Source organism: Hermetia illucens, chromosome 1 (assembly GCF_905115235.1).
Source record: "Hermetia illucens chromosome 1, iHerIll2.2.curated.20191125, whole genome shotgun sequence".
NCBI classification, from domain to species: Eukaryota; Metazoa; Arthropoda; class Insecta; order Diptera; family Stratiomyidae; genus Hermetia; species Hermetia illucens.
The window spans coordinates 188,114,577-188,138,203 of record NC_051849.1 but is presented as its reverse complement, the minus strand read 5'-3'; the positions used below and the strand labels follow the sequence as shown (position 1 = coordinate 188,138,203).

The following is a 23,627-nucleotide window of genomic DNA, read 5'->3' as shown; positions in this document are numbered from 1 at the left end:
ATCGCCTTAAAGAAACGTTAGGAAAGTTTTCATTGAATGATGAAACTGAATAGGAAAATAAACCAATATAAAGTTTAACTGAAAGAAAATTTGAGTCCTTTGAATTTATAGCTAATGTCATCGTTTCAGGTTCTGGTTCTTCTAGCTCCTATCTCTGCTTGAACTCGCGAAATTCGGCCGCTGTTTGTCTTCGTGTTTCTACGTGCTTTCTCGGAGCAGATGTAGCACGTGCCCCTCTAGCCGTTGCCGCAAGTTTCGGCCTCCCCTGGAATGCAGCTCGTTCTTTTCACTTACCAGTGAATTTTGCCCGACTGTGAGATGTCGGGCCCGATATTGGGCTAATGTGATGGCTGTCCTTGGACGAGGTCCAGCCGATGACTGTAGGAGACCTGTGGTCTTCGGCTGGTTAAGCATCGATCCTGCTCTCGAAGGGGCTGCCAATTGTTCGGATACGTAGACCTCAACCAGATATAGCTACAACCAGCTGTTCGCATATCCACAGCACAAGTTAGTTTAGCTACAGTGCCTAGCTCCTATTTGGGATCACCTTAAACAGTTACCTAGGAAGAGTTCTCTCTACTGGAAACCGTGGGGATGCTTACACTCACTGGAATGGCTAAAATTCAATAAATAATACGAAACTGATTGTTTCTAGATAGCACAAAAAGTCTTTGATATCTCAGTGAAACTGTTGGAAGTTTCATTCAAAATTTATTTATTTCTAAATTTTTAATCCCTAGGAACAGTACGCAGTATTATTCCAACTACAGCTTCGGGAAATAAGCGCTCTTTATGGTTGAGAGACTGACTAATTGATAGTGCCCTAGAACCCCCGGCTGATGACCTTAAGAGGTTCATCGGGCGAAAATCTTACAACTACCCACGGTTTAGGGATAACTGGGGTCGCTACGCCTTCCCTAACATTTTAGGCATGAAGCCAGCAGAACTCTATCCCTAAAGAGCTTAACTCTCTTGAGACGAACTAGTGACCAGCCTGGTTAGTATAGGAAGTAAGACACTTTGCCTATCCTCGACTCGATTTTTATTTAATTTTGTGTTTGCTAAGATCAGCAAGCATCCATAATTGGGAATTCTGCAGTTGACTACGAAAAGTCCAGGCATCAATTTTACGTAGCAATGGAAAACGCAATTCATCAATATCCGTAAAGTGCATAACAATGTATACAAGTCAAGAAACCGGAAGCTGGACGCTTCAAGAATGAAAGGTTTTTTTAAATGTAACTTTGCTAGTAATAGTGCGGTTTCCACTAAACTTGATAGAATCGTGCTCTATGTTATAGCTTACTTTGCTGCAACATTTCGTGGTACTAGGATGAACTTGAGGGGGGTTTTGCAGCCAAATACTAAAAATTGTAATAATATACTATCATTAACTTTATTTAAAGGGATATCAGTATGGAAGCTCTTTCAAAGCCTAGGCACCATATAGTGACAACCTCTTGATTTTTTCCAGATTTTTCGGTTTGTGAAGTTTCTGAGAACGGGCTTGTTAAATAAATAATCACATTCGACTCCCCGCACTCCCCATCTTTCAAACAAACGTCAAAACGGCTTCGGAAAGTATCAACCGAGATCTTTCATTTGATACCCCACATGACTATATTTGAGGAAGAAAAATTTACACATGGCATGTATAGGGAGCGTCCCTTAAATTCGACATAAAAAGATGTAACTCACTATGTGCGTGAGGGTGACGGACAGACAGACAGACAATAAACCGATTTTAATAAGGTTTTATTGTACACAAAACCTTAGTAAAAGAAACAGCGATTGCTCGAAGCACAAGGTGAGAGCTGGTGAGCGTGGTTTAGGTGGCCGTGTGAGTACTTGGAGCAAAACAGCATGGGAGATTCATTTGCTGGCTCGGTTCGCGATGATATTATACTTTTCTATTACTACACCAAAAGTGTCTGAAGCCTTAGGCACGGATTTAACACCTGCTTAAAATATTGAAATGGTTAAAGCACCTCAAAATCCCGAAAGTAAGGAGTTGTAACAGGAAAAGGAATGACGTCGGTTTCAATATATAATTAGAATGGAACCAACCCTGTAAATGAATCTCGTTGGCCTCTGAAAAGTACTAGTACGAAGAACGCAATAAGCTCCAGTGTGATCAATACTTTCAAGATAATCGGAAGTATTGTCATCAGGGTATAAAATTCGATTAGAAAACCATCAAAGAGCATGAAAGAAGATTCTGGAAGTCCTGAATCCGCATCCATTTGATGACCGACTGGACCACTTGGGAAGCAACTTACTTCCTCTCTTGTTGTCCACGGACTCCTCTTTTTGGGTTAAGCACCCAAGTTCAAAAGGAAGAAGAAAAAAATCTTACTGACGGTTTCGTCCAGGGCAGAGGCAACTCATCAGACGCTGCCTCATCTCTGCCCTGGGAGCAACGTGACCCAAAGTAGGTGGAAATCCCTTCATTTATATATAATCGCAAACATGACATGGGTGCAAATTATATTGAAGTAAAATCCGTCCGGCTCCCAGGGCAGAGGTCAAGCAGCATCTGATGAGCTGCCTCTGCCCTGGACAAAACTGTCAGTCAAGATTTTTTAATCCTCCTTATGAAAAAAGGGAAAAAACACTAAGAAATGGAGAAACTGATTCCGGATATACACTATTTGTTTAGTAAAATAAGTTGTAGCCGACAAAGGAAACCCCTTCTTTGTCTTTCTCATAAAAGATTGGCTACTGAACTCTAAACCAATTTGATGAACAAGAAAATACAGAAAGTTTCCTTTTCTGGATACCAATGCAGAAATTAATATCAACTAAACCGAACTTCCAAGTACCGTACTCTAGGTTCCAACCTATATCATTGAAATTTTGTACTTTCAGGATGGACTTAGGGCTGATTTTCAGCAAATTTATAATATATCTTAATATACTATTATTAGCTTTATTAGAACACATGCTTCGATGCAGCTGAGAGCTAATGTCATAGACCCGAATCATCAAGATTTTCTTCAAATTTTTTAATTTGGCGAATTTCTGAAATTGGGCTTTTCCTTTATAACTAGCGTGGAAATTAGGTCCCGTATCCAGGGCCGTAAGGATAAACTCCGGACCCGGGGTGATAATTAAGCAGAAAAACGGGGCTCTGGATGGGAAATATACAGGCTCGAGGTGAAAATAATGCAAGCCCAGCTACTATCCCGTTTGTTCATTGAATCTTATTCCGACCCGGGGAGAATACCCCTTTTCACCAAATTTGGACATATTGCATGAATAAGTCAGCGAGTCTAAATAAATCGGTATTGAAAGGCAGATGGACAGTAAATCGATTTTAATAAGTTTTGCTTTATATGAATTTTTTGAAAATGATTAACTCCGGAGGGACTAACTGGCTCAGAATGCAAAGATAGAATGATCAGGAGAATGGCTTATAGGCTCGTGTGTCTGATCATGGCATGGCAAAGGAGTTCCCTGAAATGGGGTTTCAGCAATCAAGGATCAAGTGCGATCTACTGTGACTATGTTCCTCAAAGCAATAGGGGAATCGAAACCACAAAAAGAAGGCAGACTACTAAACAGACTAAGGCAGACTGCTGTCATCATCTATAAGTCTAATGACACCAGAACTACCCCATTCCAAGAATTTCTTTAGAAAGAGTCAATACAGTGGCAGAAAGTATCCACCGTAATAACGGAAAGTAACTCAGGACGCATATAGACTTGATCACTCGTCCATCTAGTAATCTCTGCACGAACATCAGGCAACTCGGACACTTGATTTATTTTTGAGAATATATTGGCTACATATGGATGCGACCAATTACACCAAGCTGTTCACCAATGCCTGACGAATGGCAACGAGCCATTATCTGTCTCTCCCTTTATATGTAATAAAGGGAGAAATCACACAGTTCAGCAATTATAGAGATATCACGTTGCTGAGTAACATACATAAGATATTCTCCGCCATCTTGCTAGGCCGGATAGCCCCATACCAAAGAGGCTTCACTCCAGGCAAATCAACAACAGGTCAGATTCTCTCTATGCAGCAAGCGATGGAAAAACTGCCCAAAATATGGCCATCAGTTGCATCATCTTTTCATCGGCTTTAAAGCCACCTATGATAGCATAGCCAGGAGAAACTGTACACGGCCATGAGAGAATTCAATATCCCGACCAAAATCATAACACTGATTGGGCTGACCATGACCAATGTGTGAGGCCAGCTAAAAGCAGTAGGATCAGTCTCGAGACCATTCAACATCAACAACGGTCTAACACAAGGGGATGCCCTATCAGAAAGTGATTCGTGATGCCGAGATTGATGCGAGAGATACGACCCTCTTTAAGTTCACCCAACTAGTGGCCTTTGCTGACGACATCAACATCATGGGAAGAACAACCCGAGATGTAGATTCTACCTTGATCCACGTCGAGCAGGCGGCGCAGAGTCTTAGGCTACGCATTAACGAAGGCAAGTATCATACATAGCGGCAACGTCAGCGCCAAAACCAAATCAAAAAGAATGAACAACATTGAATCGCACTGGTCAAAAGAAAGCAATGAAGATAGTATTCTACAGCTTTGAGACCGTTGATAATTTCTCCTATCTAGGGTCGAAAATTACAACCGATAACAGCTACGATGACGAAATCCGCGCACGGTTGTTGGCAGCCAACATAGGCTATCTTAGCTTACAAAAACTGTTTCGCTCGAAACGTCTCACCATAGGGTCAAAGCTCTTATTGCACAAGACAATGATCTTGCCAGTCCTTACGTATTCCTCAGAGACCTGGGTTCATAGCAAAAAAAATGGCAAACTCTTGCCCGGGCTCGAGAGAAAAATCATCCGAAGAATTTTTGGCCTCTTACATGAGGGGGGACGATTTCATTGCCTGCATAACGACGAATTCTATGAGCGACACCATGGCCGTGTAGTTGTGGATAAAATCAGGCTCAACAGGTTGCGGTGGCCGTGTCACTTAATTCTTATGGATGAAGATGATCCAGCCCGGAAAGTCTACAAGGGCAATATCTATGGTAGAAAAAGAAGACGATGCAGAGACTGCCTGAGATGGAGCGATGGTTAGGACGCCAGACAGCTTTTAGGGATATCGAATTGGTGAGCGTCGGTGCAAAACCGGGGTGTCTGGAGTTCCTTATTAAGGCAGGCCTAGACCGGATACCGGTTGTTACGCCGTTGATGATGATGAGGCACATTGCACTTTCTCTAGGTGCGGATAATGGATCACACTTTACTACCTTTGGTAAAAATTTGACGGGTAATGTCGACTTATACTAGTAGTAATCGAATAATATTGAGGTTTTGTGATAAATTATTGTTTTTAATTCATTGCTATATAAATTAATATGTTAACTGTCAACCCCCTTTGCTGAAGAATCATTCCACCATTGAATCTATCTAATTTAAATAGTCATCGCTTTAATTAACACTCCTCAAAGTGTTTCGATGGAAACAGTGTTTCACGCGAATTCGACCCAAAATATGATTCTATCCTCAATTTCTGATCAATTCGGCCAGCCGCCTTTTCCCGTGTCCCTGTGCTTCAGAAATGTCAAATGCAATGTTGCTCCCTGAGCTTTCCAATGACTTTCGCCCGCAAAAACAATCACCCATCAGCGCCGCCGATGGTCCAGCCCTTAGATCACTGCGGACCAACTAAAATTCGCTTTGGCTATATCCATGAAGGGTAGGTAGGTATCAGTGGCCGCTCTGAGGAGCCCAATTAACGCTTTGGTGCGCCGTTTTGATGCCACAAACTCCAAAGACCATGACTACTGTTATGGGAGCAGGGAGGCAGAGTCTAACCGGCTTGGATCTTCAGAGCCAGCCCGTAACATTCACGAAAGAAAGCAGCTCTCCCACCCTGCAGCTAGAAATCTATCTGAGGTCCCCAAAAAATGGTTTATCCAGTGTTCGTAACCTGACTTTAACTAGTGCTGTGCAATCGCAAAGAAAGTGCATGAGGGTTTCCCTTCCTTCTCCGCAGCTTCGACAATGCGAATTGTAGGGTATGCCGGGCCTGACAGGATGGTCCCCTATGGGCCAGTGCCCCGTGCTGACCGCCGTAATCTTGAATGCATTTACACGCGCCTGGCACAGGAACTTTCATGATCGGGCTATGTTATAAGGGGACTAAATTCTCCTTGACTTGGCACAGCTCGTAAGCCTTCGCCATCTTAGGCCCGCGGCTGCTAAGCAGTGCGAGTAGACTCGGCCCCCAACAGCCACCAGCGGAACACCGACTGTATTCGCCGAAGGACTGCTAAGAGCAGAGCAGAGCCCGGCCAGTCAGTCAGCCCACTCATTGCCCTCTATGTTCTTATGCCCGGGAACCCAGAGGAGGGTGACCTTAAGCGTACGCCCCCCCCCCAGACGGTTCAGCGCGTCTCTGCATTGTGCCACTAGCCTGGAAGATGTCGTCGCTGAGTACAAAGCCATGATGGCCGCTTGGCTATCGGTCAGAATGGCTATGTTTCGCTTGGGGCTCGAATCTCGCTCTAGCCATCGACAGACTTCCGCCTGGAATACACTGGCGAAACCTGGGAGAACGACTTGGATACACCGTGTGTATTCGAGAAAATCCCCGCACCGACTCCACAGGCCATCTTTGATCCGTCGGTAAAGAATACCGAGTCATAACCTTACATCACGCCGCCGGTCTTTCACTTTGCCCTGGTTGGAAAGTCCACAGCAAAGTTTTTCGTGAAGTTCAGTTTGCGTGTGGCATAGTCCGTGGGGAATGCCCATATTTCCCGAGGAACTTCGTCTAGGATGTTGCTGTGGCCATTGGACTTCGCTGCTCAACACCCGAACTCACGTAGTCTGACGGCACTGCACGCTGCAACATATTCTTTTCGGTTCTTTGAATCATATTAAGCTTCATCCTATTGTAATTTTTCCATGAAAATCTGTTTAAAATATTTCTCTCCCCGAAAAAAAGACAATGATGAAAAATTCGTGAGTACGTTCACTGGAGATAGCATGGCGTCGCTTTCCGTGAGCGCTGATGAAAATGTCAAGCAATTATAACAATCTGTGTTATTTCAGATTTGTCTTCTCCTTAGGTACACTCACAGATTCCTGAATAAAATCGAAAATCTAATTAGGAATTTTTGGCCGAGAACTTAACTGTTAACATACCCAAAAGGAATGATGAGAAAATGGTTAAATAAAACACTCTCACCCTAAATTATCGAAAGAACGTCTATGAGAGTTGTTTCTGATATGTGTTCAACACACTCGTTATATAACTCCAAGATATTCAAAATTACATGGATTTTCGCTTGTAACCGATTTCTTTCCTGTAGTGTAGTTATCTTTTCAAGTCCTTGATTCGTACCCACTTGACAATATTCGAAACTTTAAGCAACAGCCTCTATTGTTCCGCTTTCGTTGGACCGATTGATTCTTTCCTTTGTTCTCGGAAGACTCCCACCATCCACCGTCTCGCTCGTGAAATTGACAGTTTACCGGCCGTTAATCAGGTGTCCACCACGAACAGGTCCCGATGCCGCTATGGCCGCCTTGAACTTCCAGAGTTCATGTTGCATGTATGCAGTAGCGCAGTAGCGTTGTCGGATGCGGCAGATCATTTCCCTCTGTCATGATCAATTCGCCGAAATGCATTTACTAATGTGCAATATGTGGCGAAATTTCAGGTAATTGGACACTATTGAATGCATTATTTGATCAAATTAATCCCGAAAAAGGTAAATGAAACTTCGCTCCTGTCGTGAAGCTGCGATCACTATACACCCTTACCCCGCTGTTAAAGCAATTTGAAAAGAAAATTGCGGCGGGTGAAAATGGCGCCCATTTTGAAATTATCTGACCCGAAAAAAAAAAACGCTGCAGCTATTACTATGGTCTTTCTAATACCTCGTTTAGGTTTACTTTCACTTGCGAAGGGATGAATTTAAATGGGTAAGAGTAATTAGCTCTGACTTTAAAAGTGGGAAAATTCCATTAAATGACACTACGATCCTCTGGATTTGGCGGTCGAAAATCTCCGTGAACCAAGTATATTCCAATAAAACACCAGTAAGGACCGAATGGCCAATTTTAATCAAACGAAAATGAAGAAATTGCTTGCCATCATGCGTCCATTCATTGAAATTGCCTTAATACGATTCATTAGCAATTGGGACGTGATTGCCATTAAGCTCTGCAAATTCGTTACTAATTCTGCCCATCAGTTGGCATTCAATTCAAATCGTTTCAAAATTAAATTCAACCTTAATTGACAAATGATCGAGGCGCGTTCCTTTCCAAATGATGCCACAACACGTCCTACCAATTCCAGACAATAACGATATAACCTTTTCCTGTCAATTTCAGCTAATTTTATGCATCGCTTCCGAACGTACTCGTAAAGTGGCGGCATAACAATATTCCCAGGTGTGTACGTAGGCGTCCCTTAACGACACCAACTCCAATCCTGTGCCGCCAGGATTATCTTTCAGCACCACTTATCTGGAAAAAATGGCAAATACAAATGGAAGCTTCGATTATCACGCACTCGCTTGAATGCCAATCGCTTCCCTCCAAGATGGCCCATTTAAGTTTCAAGAAGGTGGAATTGAAAGCTGCGGGGTCAATTTCCTTGCGCTTTAATATCATACTCTCGTCAATTTTAGTTGGAAATCATTTGACCGAGTTAATTTTCAATAAAATGAGGAAATTACATTTCTCCACTTGATTTCCTTGGCTTTTGTATCGGTGAAGGCAGGATAGAGGTTGAGCGACGAGGCCACCATATTGAGGATGCCTGGCGGAACGCAAGGATGCCAAGACGCCATTTGCGGTTGCATTAGCCGCGGTGGTATTTTATAGAACCATAAAGTGGAGTGCTTTTATTAAAACGCGAATTATCCTCTCCCTGCCAAGCTGTTCAAGTATTTATTTAAGAAGGGAATCTCTATTATTGTGTAGATTGCAGAATAGCTTCAGGACGTCTTCCTTGTAATTTAATCCCTGCCTCCTCACTTCCTCGCCGTGTTGCTTCCGAAGCGCTGCAATAAGCCAGTACGTTGGATTTAGTGGACTATTTGCGGAGAGCAGTAAAGAAGCTGTAGTATATTGTCTTTTGTGCAGCCATTATTCAAAGCCATAAAATTAGATATATCTCCTCCAGGACTCGCCTCCTACTGTCTTGATTCCACATTTCGAATTTGCCAATCTTAAAGTAATGAAACGTTTTTATAAGCTAGTTGTGCTTTCTTCTACAATGTGCGGTATTTTTTCGTCTTTTCAGGTCTTGCGTCAGCTCCTAAATCTCAACAGCAACAACTTTACAAGGCAACGTCAAATGAAAATTTCAATTCCGAATTTGACGGTGATGACTACGTCGGTGCGCAGAGTAGTAAACCTCTAAATCGGGGACCATATTTCGATTTGGCCGCGTCCAGGAACGTTACAGCTTTGGTCGGGAAGACAGCGTATCTCAACTGCCGGATACGAAATTTAGGAAATAAGACGGTAAGTGTGCGCCTTTCCGGCAGGATTTATTTATTATTATCTGGAAATATAAGAAAGGACCATTGTCGTGATGATGGCTGACCTAGATTTCAACATATTATGAACTCTGAGTTGAGTCCTGGGGATATCCTTGTAGCCGACTATTCCCAAGGCTGGTTTTCTTGTTTATGGGAGGATACCCAACACGGTATTGTGTTGAAATTGTCTAGACTTTGTATCGACCACATTTTAATGTATGCCATTATGTTCAACAATATACAGGAACTCATTTTAACTTGTGGCTGATTGCCAAGCTCATTTGGGGGATGTTCGGTAATAGTTAGTAGGATGCCTCTAAGCATATGATATCAACAAAAAATTAGATAAATACTCCAGGACTAACATGAGGGCAGGTTCACAAATGAGCAAGCATCCATTTAGTACACATCGGGGGAAGTCGATAGCACTAGTCCCTATACAAACATGTTCGCATCCTGCATGTTTGCCTTTGACTCAAAGGGAGATGCGCCGTCAAGTCTTCTGGCATTAAAAGACATTATCCTCTCTTGAGACGTTGAAAACTTGAAAATTGTATGAGACACGCTAACTTTGCTGTAATACTCATATAAAATCTTCAATATTCCTCTCAGCAGCATTATATACAAACATTTTATAGGGTAGGGGATGTAAAAAAGTAAAAGGGTATGCTTGCGACGTTTATATCCGGCTTTTCTGCAGGAGATGGGATTTCATGCTATGTGGGCACATTCACTTTTGCAATATTTATAGCGGAGTGAGAATATTGCTTGATAGAGGTGATAATGTTATTAGAAGAGAAATTCCAGTCGAATCGAGAAAAACTGGGAAATAGTAAAAATGGTACTTGATTATACGAAAATTGGAAAACATACTCACTTTCATAAATTTTGTACCGAAAAACTGTCAGTTTCCTAACTGTTTTCAAATGTAAAACCTTAACAAAGGACGTCCTTTTTAGCTCCAACACCTATAGCGGGCGTAGTTTTGTTTTTTTTGTGGGGGGGGGGGGGGGGCTAGGATTGGTGACGTTTGCGCACAGAGTTTTGGACTCCCCCAACAATACGTCGTTGGACTACTAACTGAACACTTCCCCATTGTCCGAAAGCTAGCCTGGAACCGTTTGTTATATTACTTCGCATTACTTTGGGCTAGCCCCCGAACTCTCCCGCCTTGCGGAACCTTCAAATTCCTTTCACCAATGTCTGTTAGTTCAAGGAACCCCTGCCATTCGACGCCTCCACCGGTTGAGCTCTATCTTCTTTCCAACTAGAAGAAGAACCTGAACGTAATACGCAACGCGGCTCCACCTGTCAGCACTCCTCAGCATCTCCTCGATAATGTTTTCTGGAGACAGATCCCCCGTGTTTAAATAGAGTTGCCGACGAATCCCATCCCACCTTCCACAAGAAATACCCATCATCCACAACTCCATTGCAAAACACACAATCCAGAGATCGTGCGTGTCTAATCTTTTGCAGGTAAGACTGAAAACCTCCATGCCCACTTAAGAGCTGGGTAAGGAAATAGTCAGTCTCACCCTGCTTTCGATTCAACTACGCATCTAAGTTGCCGATGAGCCGCGCAGTCATCTGCACCTAAGTTTCATTTTACCAAGAGAGTTGCCCCTCGTCTAGGATGCATTGCCGTTCTTCAGGAGCAACCACTTCACTTGGCTCTTCTGGCTTGCGATTGTATATGGCTTGACGCTCCTTAGCAAGAAGGGCAACGGGGATCACTCCTGTGATCACCATCACGGCCGGTTCAGAGACAGTGCATGCAGACGCCACCCGAAAAACTCCCCGTTTCTGTATTTGCGTGAGACGCTTACGATATACTTCCTTGTTAAGAGCGTCAGCCCATACCTCATTGCACTCATCAGGAGACGTCACCTGCTAGACGTAGGGCCCCCAATGTTTGCCATTGCCCGAAATTCCAGCTGCAGCCTTATTCGCTGCTGCTTTGATTTACTCGAAAAAGCTCAGCTTTGAATCAAGAATCAGGCCAGAGTACTTTACCGTTGGTTTTGCCTCGATTATCGACTCGCTGATCGATATCCGCTTACCCTTCGCTTCAATATGCCGAGTCTGCTTTGCGCCTGTTTGACAGTGCGTCCAGAAATAAGTAAAGCGACATCATCTGCATGTTGAGTTTAAGTAGATTATCATAGGAAACGTTTCAAAGGTCCGCCCCGAGGATGGACCCCTATAGCGCTTCAAAGAGTAGGGAGCGGTTCTTCATATAGTACCTCAATATCCGTAAGCGATAGTTTGGCACATGGAAAGTATTGTTTAGTCTGCCTAGAATTTATTTCTATCTTATGGAATGAAATGCGTTTCTGACGTTAAGCATTATGAGGAGCACCACCCGTCGAGCTCAGCGGCTATGTGCATCGGCTCGACAAACGGCATTCATCCACAGCCTGCATGACAACATCAACTGTGTATCTTCGTCTTCGTCTTTGCTGACCTTCCAACAACAAGAGAAAATGCTCTCTTTCAGGCAAGCGTTGAGTGTGCCGAGCAGCAGATCTGGCCGATGTTGGAACGCCAGTTTGTATACCTCTGCTGGGATACCATCGGGTCCAGGCATCTCCATTTTTTTCATAGAGAGGACTGCCTGTTCCAACTTTTTTAGAGAGAAAGGTGGGCAGTTCGACCATACGGGGTGTGCAGGGAATAATGTCCGTACTATGTGGTCCATTTGGTTGGCCTTAAGTGAATAGGGTTTCTACAGAGCCCCGATTTTTCAGGTTACCAGTTTGTAACCGAGTTCCCACGGGTCCCCATTCACCTTGTTGGCCAAACCCTGCCAGTAGCGAGCTTTGGTCCTATTTATTACGCCGCGGAGTCACCTTTTATTTGATCTACACCCCATCTTGATGGTAAATGCCTCCTCCCAGTCGTTTAGAAGTTGCGTCTACCGATGGATATAACATAATTCACGACAGTCTCAGCTGCAGCGCCACCAAACCCAGGAGTATGCTTCGGCGCGGCCCCACCTGTTCCAAGAGTTTCGAAAAGCCTCCCAGTGTTCACCTTCGCGACGTTCCATGCACAGAAAGAGCGGCGGGGTAGTGCCCACCAAGCGTTTGTGTCAACCACTTTCAAGGCAATGTATAGATGGTAACTTGCCGGGAAGTCTTTCAGAAGTCATCTTCCGTCCACCAGCGACTCCGATGCAAAGGTTACATCTGGAATGCTTCCCTCGCAGAGATTAGATTTTCATCAGCTATTTGCACTCTAGCCCAAAATTAATAGATAAGATATAGCTTCCTCCAAACTACAATTTTAGATTTAAAATGTAAATATATATTTCGGGAGCGACTTACCTTTATCAGTACCAAGCTTTAACTAGAGCAGCTGTTGCTAGAGTAGCTTTGTACTGATGAAGGGAGTAAGTCGCTCCGAAATATATATTATATTTACATTTAAAAGCAAAAATTTTAGTTTGGAGGAAGCTACCCCTTGTCTGTTAATTCATTAACATTGGGGTAGATTCGGTGTTTAGAGCTACAAGTCTCGCTGCCATTTCGCGAATTCCTTTCTCTCTGGAGTTTGTCTGAGGAGTGCCCCATTCAAGTGCCCTGGTATTGAAGTGACCCCCAAAAAGGACCCGCCCAACTGTGCTCAAGAAAGCATCCACTAGGGCAACAAGGCTGCTTCGAAAGTCCGGTATCGTCTCATTCGGTGTTAGATAGACACTGAGAAATGTTACCCTTAAACACCGAATCCAGACAAAGCCGCCTCCTCAACCTTGGGCAAGAACCCAGATGGCAGCGATACCTGATATGTTTGGATGCCATGAAGCTGGGTCCTTTTTCTGGTACTGCTCACTGATGAACACTAAATCAGGCTTGGTCTCTGCAGCGAACTGCGCTAGCAACTCTTTGGCAGTTGCTCCCCGGTGCATATTGATTTGTAGGATGCGATTCATGGTGACCGCATCCTAGCTCTTTCCAGTTCTGCTCTGAAGACTGGAACCTGCAGTGGGCACAACGATCGCATCAGAGGCGCCATGGTTCCTGCATAGGTCATAACTGTCCTTTTCGTTGCAGGTATTTGCTTTATGGCCTGTTTTTCCGCATTTGCGACATGCTGCCCTTCTGTAAGGTTCAGGACAAATTGCAGATGTTTGCCCATAATGCAAACATCTGTAGCATTTGATTGAGGAGGCCTGGATTCGTATCCCACACGCTACCCAACCAATTCTGACTTTAGCGCTGTTTAGAAGCTTCCCCACGTATCACTACGCAACTTCCACCACAGCGAGTTTTTAGTCTCGGGAGTTCGCAGAGGTGATGTCAATGCAGATTTCCAGAGAGCACGTGTGTTACAGATTAGAAACCAAAGCTTTCTATCTCAGAATCTCCTCGAATGCTTCACAGAGCGCCCCTTTCTTTGTTGTCCTCCGGCCTAGTGCGACTGGTACTCCACCTTCGCTTTTCGAATGGGAGACACTTCTACTTCGCTCTCTTTGGCCTTGATCTTGTAACGGAATTCACTGAGGACTTCCGCAAAAGTCTTGCTTTCCGTCGGCTTAATAATCAGAGCAGGTGGTCTAGTCCTCCTTCGTCTCCCCGCCTTTTCTTTTGGTACTCCTTCGTATCCGTGATAATTGTAAGCAGAGAGTTTTCTGATGACGCGGGGTGTTGTTGCCTCTTGTCCCTCTTTGCCTTTTTCTTTTGAGCCCTGGAGGGTACCAGAGTGAAGTCTCCTCCAGATGCCCATTCCACCTTTCGTTTTTCTCAGTATACTCTGCAACAGGCTGTCTACGATCCGTTTACCGCCCGCGGTGTTCTCATTGGGAGACGTGGTTGCTTCTACTTTCTGTTCCGTCTGCCTTCATTTTTCTGCACATGCGCTTGACAACTGCCGTGCATTCCTTAATAAGCATTTTCTCTTCAGCTTTCGCCAGACTAATCGATAGTGCTCCCACTCCGCTTATATTCGAAACGATCTGATCAGTTTCAGCAGTTTCTACTGTGCCTCTTTCCGCAACTACAGCACTGCGTGGTACTGTCTGGCTTACCGTCTCCGTCGCAGGTGGCGCATAACTTTGTGAATCTTCTTTTCTGCTTGTACTGTGGTATTCAGCCCTTGCTGCTTCCTTCGCTGGGTGCTAGGTGTGTGTAAGGGAGCGGGCCGCAATGGCAAGGAACAAGTATACCCTCGGAGGAAGAGCCCTTACCGCTGTTCCCTGAAACCTGACCTATGATTAGTTGATTTCGGAACTCACGGTTGGATCAGCGTTCGCTCGGGGCAACGTGGTCTGCTAATTCAATGCACGCTGCACGTCTAGTGTTCCGCAGGGGCTATATGCAACAACTAACATGTTGACAGAGCTAGGCTCACGTCAACCCTATTGGCCGTAAATTTGGAGTGCAACAACCTACAACAATGCTCCGAGAAGCTCGTGCCCGAGGTGTTTGCAGGAAAACTAATATCGCGCTAAGGGGATATTCCATGACCGTCCACATGTCCAGAATTGACCTCAAAAAAGTTGCTTTTATAGGTTCTTTGACGTAATTTTTAAACTGGCTAAACTTTCTTCTTTCTTCATAATTCCAAGTTTAGTACCCTGTGTTGATCTCATATCTTTTAATATCTAAGAGTGGCCTGTGAAATAAACCATTGACCTTGAAATGAATCCAAAAAGGAGAAAGACAGTGCCGGAAAGGATTAATTTGAAAACTAAACTCACTTCTCTTTGTAAATTCCTTGAAACATTCGAATGATGATGAAAGATTTAATTAGCACCCCTTCCCGTACTTCCAGTTAGGATATTATACTTTGATATTAATGACAAAAGATTTTGAAAACAAAATCATTTCCATTTGCACAGACTTCTGTTCTGTGTAATTAAGAATCCCCCCAGTTTCCATGGAAGCTAAGTAATAATCTCAACAAAGGAAGTAAAATCTTCAGGGAAGGACAATATCGTCCTACCGATAGGTACCTATCATATTATGTTATACGAGGAATTCCCTTCCCTCGAAATATACAACCTCTCTACTTTATATTACTGCGTCACATTCCTCCAGGCTGATATAACCATTCCTACACGGTTCGGAATCGTGTGTGGAATACCCAACCTTCGGGAACAATAGGACACTTTTGCACCTCGTCATCGTTTCCGGAATGCATTTCCTATTCTATTCAATTACCTCTATAGAACAAAATCGGAATCCAAAATCAGCAGTTGCTCGTTTCATCCTTTCCCTCGCTCGATTCCTTCCTTTTACGAATCACTTCCAGCACTGGGTCTTGTCTACACTTAGCTTTCAACCCTTCAATCTCCTTTAATATTCTCCCCGAAGGACTCCGTATACCGAGGAATGTGCTGGAAAGCATAAATTCACCTCGTAGAAGTAAACATGAAATAAATGAATATAAATAAATCAAAAATACATGTACGTAATTTTGAACCACTTCTTGGAAGCTTAGATGACCATTTCATGTGCTTGAAACTTATCCCGCCAGGAGCCGGGACTTCCTTCTCAGTCGGGTCATGCTTCGTGCTCCCCAACGGTTGCAATCTTATGAATAATTCAGAACTGCATGTTAGGAGCGGCTGCACTTGAAACGGACCGTAAATTCGTTGTATCCAGTGTTTCCAGAATTATTTGTTCATCTGCAAACACAATTATTTTTGCCAGGGAAATGGCCACGAGTTTGTAGTATCTGCATTTGATTTTGTGATAATGGCATCAGTGTTTCTATTGAAACTTCTGGCGAATTAATTTCAATTCAAAATTCCGCGTTTCACAAAGTAAATGGGTTTGGTTTAACATAAAACCGGCCCCTGGTGTATTTAATTTTCATAAACATTGGAAAATTGGTATGGAGCCCAGCGAATATGTTACTTCGGTTTTGATACTCATTAATGAAGGAGTCGGTCCAGCTCAGAGAATGGGTCGACAGTAATAATTGAGGGGACTTTAATGTTGTGGTATGGACATATTTTAGATGGTTTCCATGTCAACGGGCCCAAAATGATATCAGAAGAAATTATGCTAAATTATTTCATGTCCTGGAACTGATTTCCAATTACGTGATGCGTTTGACCAATATAGAGCAACCTCTGATTCGGTTGGTTTAACGTGTCATAATTTGAAAAAGGAAATTCACGTCAAAACCATTCCAAAATATATTTATGTTTATTACATTATGACCAAGGAATTGGACTTGAAAATTAGTACCAACTGGGCGGAAAACTACCTGTTAAAAAACCACGAAGGTACCTTGGGCTGGACTGATTTCACTACGATGAAACTGACTTAGGAAGTGGACTAAGGAGGTTTATGTATTTTCTAATGAAACGTGCGCTTCCCGTACAGATGGAATACTGCCTAGGAGCTATTCGACACCCTGTTCTAATATAGGACTGTAGTAACCGCGTCGAAAGGGGCACGCTGAACAGGCACCAGTTCTCCGAAGAAGAATCACTACTACGAACCATATGCTTGGGGTAGGTTTTCTAGTAACCCAAAAAATGGTTTTCAAGACAGAAACGAAAGATCATGTCTTCTATCTACGCTTGCCAGGCGAATTTCAAAATGTTAGCCTTCTAAACGTTCACAGCCCTACAAAGGAGGCAGCAGAATCAGAGTCGGTATATCTATAAAATTTTCTTTGCTGTCTTACCAGGCCCATACCAAACAGGTTGAACTTCAGGCAAACTAGCAACAAATCCGATTTTCCCTCTGCAGTAAATGATGAAAAACTGTTAAAATGTGGCCATCATCATTTTAGTGACTTCAAGGCCGCCTCTGATAACATAGCCAGGGTAAAACCATGTATGGCCATGAGAGAATCCAGCACCCCGGCCAAATCGATAAAACTGAATAGGTAGACCTTAACCAATGAATGTATGTTTAAACTGACAAAAGATAACAACACCGACCGCCCCTATTCGCGGGTAAATTTCAGGACAACCCACCGAGCAATATAACTGGATGCGTGTTTACTGTCCGTTTGTTTTATCAGAATGTTAGGAGTTTAAGAACCAAGCCTTCAATTTCTCCGCGCTGGCTTAGCAAGACCATGCCATCTGTATCTTCGAAAGCTGGTTGGATGATGCCATATTAAACTCCGAGCTCCCCAAAGAGTACTCCACTTTCCGCTGTGAGAGGGACCGGGATGCATCTCGTAAGTCGTAAGATACACTCTCCGCAGAACTCGTCTTCTCCTCCTCTTGATTGTGTTGCTCTTCCTGTCTCCCCGCTCATTGTATCTTGTCCATATGTCCCCTGCGCTTGCCCTTCTCACCTGTATGAAGAATTGATTGACAGTTTGTCTAAACTCCTTTCTGTCAGATTGCGTTCCCTCCTTTTCTTCCACTGCGGGGATTTTAGCTTCCTCATGCTCAACTGGTCTAATCATCTTAGCCTTCTAAAAACCTCTCCCATTTTTCCCTTCTAGTTTCTTCCCTTATGAACACTTACTCTGCTCTGAATTTCAATACCACCAAAAACTCCTTGACCCGCACTCTTGATCCCTTCCTTTCCAACTTCCCCGAGCGTCACCTCCCTTTATTTGCTTGCACATCCCCGTATGTCAAACCTGACGCTCACTACCCCGCGATTGAATTTGAAGCGGAGCGTACTTGCCTACGTTCTTACCCAACTTGATTCACAACGGAGATTCCTAATAACATTCGCCTGAAACATGCACTGCTGGAAGAAGTTTCGGGCTTCTAAGAATGACGCCGACCTTGCTCACTTTAAGGCTATACGCTCTACTGTGACGTCGACGAATGATTAAAAGCGCATAAAAGGTACTTATTGAGTGTTGAAACCACCCTTACCCGCAGTAAGTTGAAACCCTTTTGGCTTCACACTCGCAATTCCACTCAATTTCTCTCTTTTTCTATCAATTTTGCTAACTCCACTGCCAACTCCCCACAACAATCATGCGACATTCTCTACACCTACTTCTCTTCCGTGTTTTCTTCCTCGACCACTCCACCCTCTACGCCTTCCTTGGTTGAGTTCTTCATTGGTAATCTTGGTCCCAATGTCAGACCTGGCCCCGATGAGCTTTCTAATAGGAAGGGCCTCCTTAACTTTAGAAAACACATTTCCCTCCCCCTGAATATAACCTACAAGAAAAGTCTAGAAGAATGCGACTTGCCTCATATCTGGAAAGAGGCCCTTATCATCTCTATCCTCAAGAGTGGAGACCCTTCTCTTACTGTGAAATATCTTCCCATCTCTCTGCCCCCCTCTTGCTCCAAAATTCTGGAAATATACGTTAACGGCTGGCTAATTAGGTACTTCGGTCACCTCATTGTCAAAGAGCAGCATGGCTTCACAAAACATATATCTACGGCTTCAAACCTTCTGGTCTTTAATGGAGGTACATGCTATATATACTGATTTCTCCCAAGCCTTTAACACCGTTGACCATAATATTCTCCTCTCTAAACTCTTCTTACTCAACTTCCCTTCTTCAGTCATCTCCTGGTTTTCCTCCTATCTCTTTCTACTTTTCATGGTTGCTCATCTCGTTCCTTCTCTCATTCCTCTGGCATTCCCCAAAGCTCTATACTTGGCCCGCTACTCTTCCTGTTTTTTACCAATGGCCTCGCCTCCATCCTCACTTGCCCGTGTTTGCTTGACGCAGATGACGTTAAATTGTTTGTCTTTGTTTCGCCTCCGCTAGACTGTTCTCTCTTGCAGTCTAACATTGATAATTTAGCCCATTGGTGTTCGGACAACAAGCTAACACTGAATGGGGGCACAATAGTTCTTTAAGGACGCGGTGCGATTTTCCCTTAACAGAATAACACTGAAAGTCAGCGAATGGCACTGGATGTGCTATTCGCTTAAACCCTCCCCAACATCCTTTTACTATTTTCTTAGTGGGTAACCCCTTTCACTACTGACCTCATTCCAAGAAATGGGTGTAATATTCGACGACAAACTCCGCTTTAACTCCCACTTCGTTGAGATCACTAATAGAGCTTCCAAAATGTCTGGTTTTATCCTACGTTCCTCCTCAGACTTTACCTCAATCCAGCCCTCCTTAACACTCTTCAATTCCCTTATCAAAAACATCCTTGAATACTGCTGTGCAGTCTGGTCTCCCTTCTGCATTCGTGACTGTCGCGTTCTTGAAGTTGTGCAACACGAATTCACCGGGACCCTCATTTATAAAATGAATTTTCCCCGGGTTGGCTATCCGTCACGACTCCGCACTCTCAATTTGCCCTCCCTGCAACAACGCCGTATATTCCTTGATATGCGTACTGTTTTCAAATTCTGCTATTGGCCGATGGACTGGTCTGCCAACTCGGATATTACTGCGGAACATCCCCTCTCATGACACACGTAGTGCGGATATTTTTGAAGTACTCTTCGCGGAGCTCGAGATTTACTTCCACTCCCCGATCCCGAGGCTATGTCGGTCCTACAACGCCCTATAGCTTGAGTCCTTTCACTCTGTTTCCTTCTTTAGTTTTAAGCGTAAGGTAAGCGATTTACTTACTCCTCTCTCTAAGGACAATTTGCAATAAGGAATTTGTTTTCTGTGTATTGTATTTTAAGTAAATAAAAAAAAAAAAATTAAGCCAGATAAAACCCGCAGGATCACTATCGAGACCAGCAACAACGATCTAAGACAAGAGGATGCCCTATCATGCATCCTCTTCAACATGACCTCGGAGGAAGTGATCCGCGATGCAGTTATTATAGCGAAAGGTACCATTCTCTTCAAGTCCACCCAATTACCGTGATGATGATCTTGACATTATGGGAAGCACAGCTCAAAATGTACAGTCTACCTTCATTTAGGTCGAGCAGACGGCACGAGAGCTTGGGCTACTCATTAATAAAGGCTAGACGAAATACATGGTGGCAATGCCAAGACTAAAAGCCAAAAAACCGACAACATCAAATGGCACTGGTCAAACGAGAACAATAAAGATAGGAGACTACTACTTTGACAGTGTTCATAATTTCTCATATCTAGGGCCAAACCTTATGTATTTCTCGCCTCTAATTGGCCCTTTACATGAGGATGGACGACTCCGCAACCTCTATAAGATGAAGTTTATTATCACTCATAAACCCTCTCATTGTGGATCAAATCCAATTGAAGAAATTGTGGTGATCGGATCATTTCATCCGTGTGAGTGAGGATGATCCAGCCCTATAAGGGCAATATCAATGGTAGAAAAGGGCTATGAAAAAGTTGCAGATTCTGTCCCAGATAGGCCAATGGCGTAGGTCAGGACGGCAAACAGCTTTTAGGCATATTGAATGGGTGGAATTCGGCGCAAAACCGAGATGTCTGGAGTTCCTTACTAAGGCAGGCCTAGACCGAATACCGGTTATTGCGCCATTGATGATGACTTGACTCCTGGTGTTTGTCGCTTGGTTTCCGCAATCCAAGGCGTTAAAATCGCCAGTAGTTTTGGGTTTCTAGCGTCCAACACTACAGTGTCTAGAATGTGCTCATATCGAGTTATTGTTGTACTAAGTGGAGAATAACAGATGTAGATATGGACATTGCGAATTTTTGCCATTATGCTATTATTCCTTAGATGGTTTCTCTTCCACATGTTCATATCACGGAGGGGGGGGAGAGTAAGATACACTTAACCAAATCAAACGGTGGAATTCTCTTCCGCGACATATCAAAATACTAAAGAAGAGTAACAACTTCGGATTTGACATATATAGGAAGTCATCGAGCATACAATGTACCATCGGTAGGAGTTTTGTCAATACCTCTTTCTAAAGAAAGATTTGAAAAAAATCATATATTGTGGATACAGCTATTAAAAATAGATTCTAATCCATAGCTTAATCAGAAAGATACAGAATACCAAGGAACGAAATCGTTAACAACTTTGTTCGGACAATAGAGGATGCAGACGGACACACAACGAGCCTGCATAACATACTCAACGGAAATGTTCCCAGACTTACGACAAACCTTGGACAAAGAAGGCATCGAAGCCGTAAGATCAAGCAAAAATTCACACGCTCGAAGCACAATTCATCATCATCAACGGCGCAACAACCGGTATCCGGTCTAGGCCTGCCTTAATAAGGAACTCCAGATATCCCGGTTTTGCGCCGAGGTCCACCAATTCGATATCCCTAAAAGCTGTCTGGCGTCCAGACCTACGCCATCGCTCCATCTTAGGCAAGATCTGCCTCGTCTTCTTTTTCTACCATAGATATTGCCCTTATGGACTTTCCGGGCTGGATCGTCCTCATCCATACGGATTAAGTGACTCGCCCACCGTAACCAATTGAGCCGGATTTTATCCACAACCGGACGGTCATGGTATCGCTCATAGATTTCATCATTGTGTACGGAATCGTCCATCTTCATGTAGGGGGCCAAAAATTCTTGGGAGGATTCTTCTCTCGAACGCGGTCAAGAGTTCACAATTTTTCTCGCTAAGAACCCAAGCACAATGAGGAATGAAAAAGACCCGAAGAACCAGGAGGAAAAAGGCGGCATCTACAAGGTGTCTTATGAAAATTGCCCTTGTGCCTACATAGAGCCAACCAAATGAGTCAGCGCTCGGGTTAAGGAACACTTAAAGTAAGCTGAGTTAGTGAAATATATTAATTCTGGAGTTCGGCATATTGTGAAACATGACCATAAAATGGACAGGGTAACGGTGTTCAAAGAGGTCAAACGCAATAAATTGGACCCCTACCAGAGTTTCTTCATTGGGAAGGGGCCACAGGAGCACTGTTTGAATACGAAAATGGGTAACGCGCACTCATATCTGCATTCATTGATACTTGAAGCACTATTGTGCCCCATAGATGCGATATGTAAATTGAGATATAATTAAGGCGATTAAGATTCAAATAGTATGTATTTAGATTAAGGACATTTCTGGGCTTATTCCAATGAAGAATATATGATAGCAAGTGGTTGCCGAAATTCGTATTCCGAGAAATAAAAGAAACTCATTGACTTATTTTGGTTGTTTATTTTTTTATGCATACCGCGGTAGTGTCAACTGTACTCTTCACTCAGTTTTTGTATATAGCGCAGATTATGGCCATCCAACTGTGACTTCTGAAGGGTTTAAATCTGATTTGGCCATACGATACGGTTCCTCCCTATATGTCGAATACTTGCCACCACCTGCAAAATGATGGTTATCCCCTCTGTTTTTCCCTTTGCACAACGTGTATTATGCATTAGCAGCGTAATATTTGCAACATGGTCCTTTTCCTTCTTCTTCTTTACCGCTGGATACCAAAAGGTCCGCTAATACTGTCCTTTTTCGAATTTTTTTTCCTCTAGTTTAATAATATTAAACAACATAATACCTCTTATCAGAACCCTATTGTTTTGCTGCCCTCTACGTTCGCCTTTTACACTAGCAGTGCCGACGTCGATCCGTGGTGACCTCATAAGCTTTGAGCTCTTGTAAAAAGGATTTGGCGTTGATCTCTCTTCTTTCCAGTATCAACTGTAGCATAAAATGCCACAGTAGCCATGCTTCCCATTAGTGAGGCGCAGCAGTCGTACGCTCACTTGCGCACTCTCAATATCTACCAACATAGGGTCTGACTATATTTAGCCTCCTCCATATTTGGGGTATTTTCTGTGTAAACATCTCCTGCTGTATACATGTGCATGCCCGTAACGCAGTGCTTCTTTATTCAAGCAAAACGGCGTACCTGATGATAGGTTGAATAGTAGACATAATAGGATAAAATATGGTAATTGGCCGCTAATGAATACCATTTATATCTCAATATTGACACAGCAGAGTACTCGCTAAGAAATTAAAGAAAGTGTCCTTGTCATATAAGACATAAATAATTATTCTTAAGTTTCGGAGCATGTGATACTAAAATTTTGTTTAAGAATTGAGGGATTCCTAAGTCCATCATCCACTTAATGGCGAACCGGGCCAGTTGGCAAGCAACATGCTTTCGCGGTTGTGGTCCACGGAACCCTCACGCTTGGCCATGCTGCTTTCTAACTGATCCGGTCTGTCATTAAGTGGATGGTGGACTTAGAAATCCTTCAATTCTTAAACAAAATTTTATTTTAGCCCCGGCCGACTTAGGCTTAATAGGCGGATTTGTGTTCGTTATAATTCATACGCATGGTTTTACGCGTGGTTTTGAATTAAT

General features: G+C 43.4%; 1 protein-coding gene across 1 annotated transcript in view; it reads left to right on the top strand.

Annotated features, from left to right (window-relative positions):
* LOC119654514 (zwei Ig domain protein zig-8-like) overlaps nucleotides 1-23,627 on the top strand; it is a 570,111-nt gene that overhangs the window by 498,388 nt on the left and 48,096 nt on the right. The window contains exon 7 of the mRNA XM_038059957.1: nucleotides 9,264-9,487. Within this exon, the coding sequence (XP_037915885.1) occupies nucleotides 9,264-9,487 (224 nt within the window). The remainder of the gene's footprint in view (nucleotides 1-9,263; nucleotides 9,488-23,627) is intronic.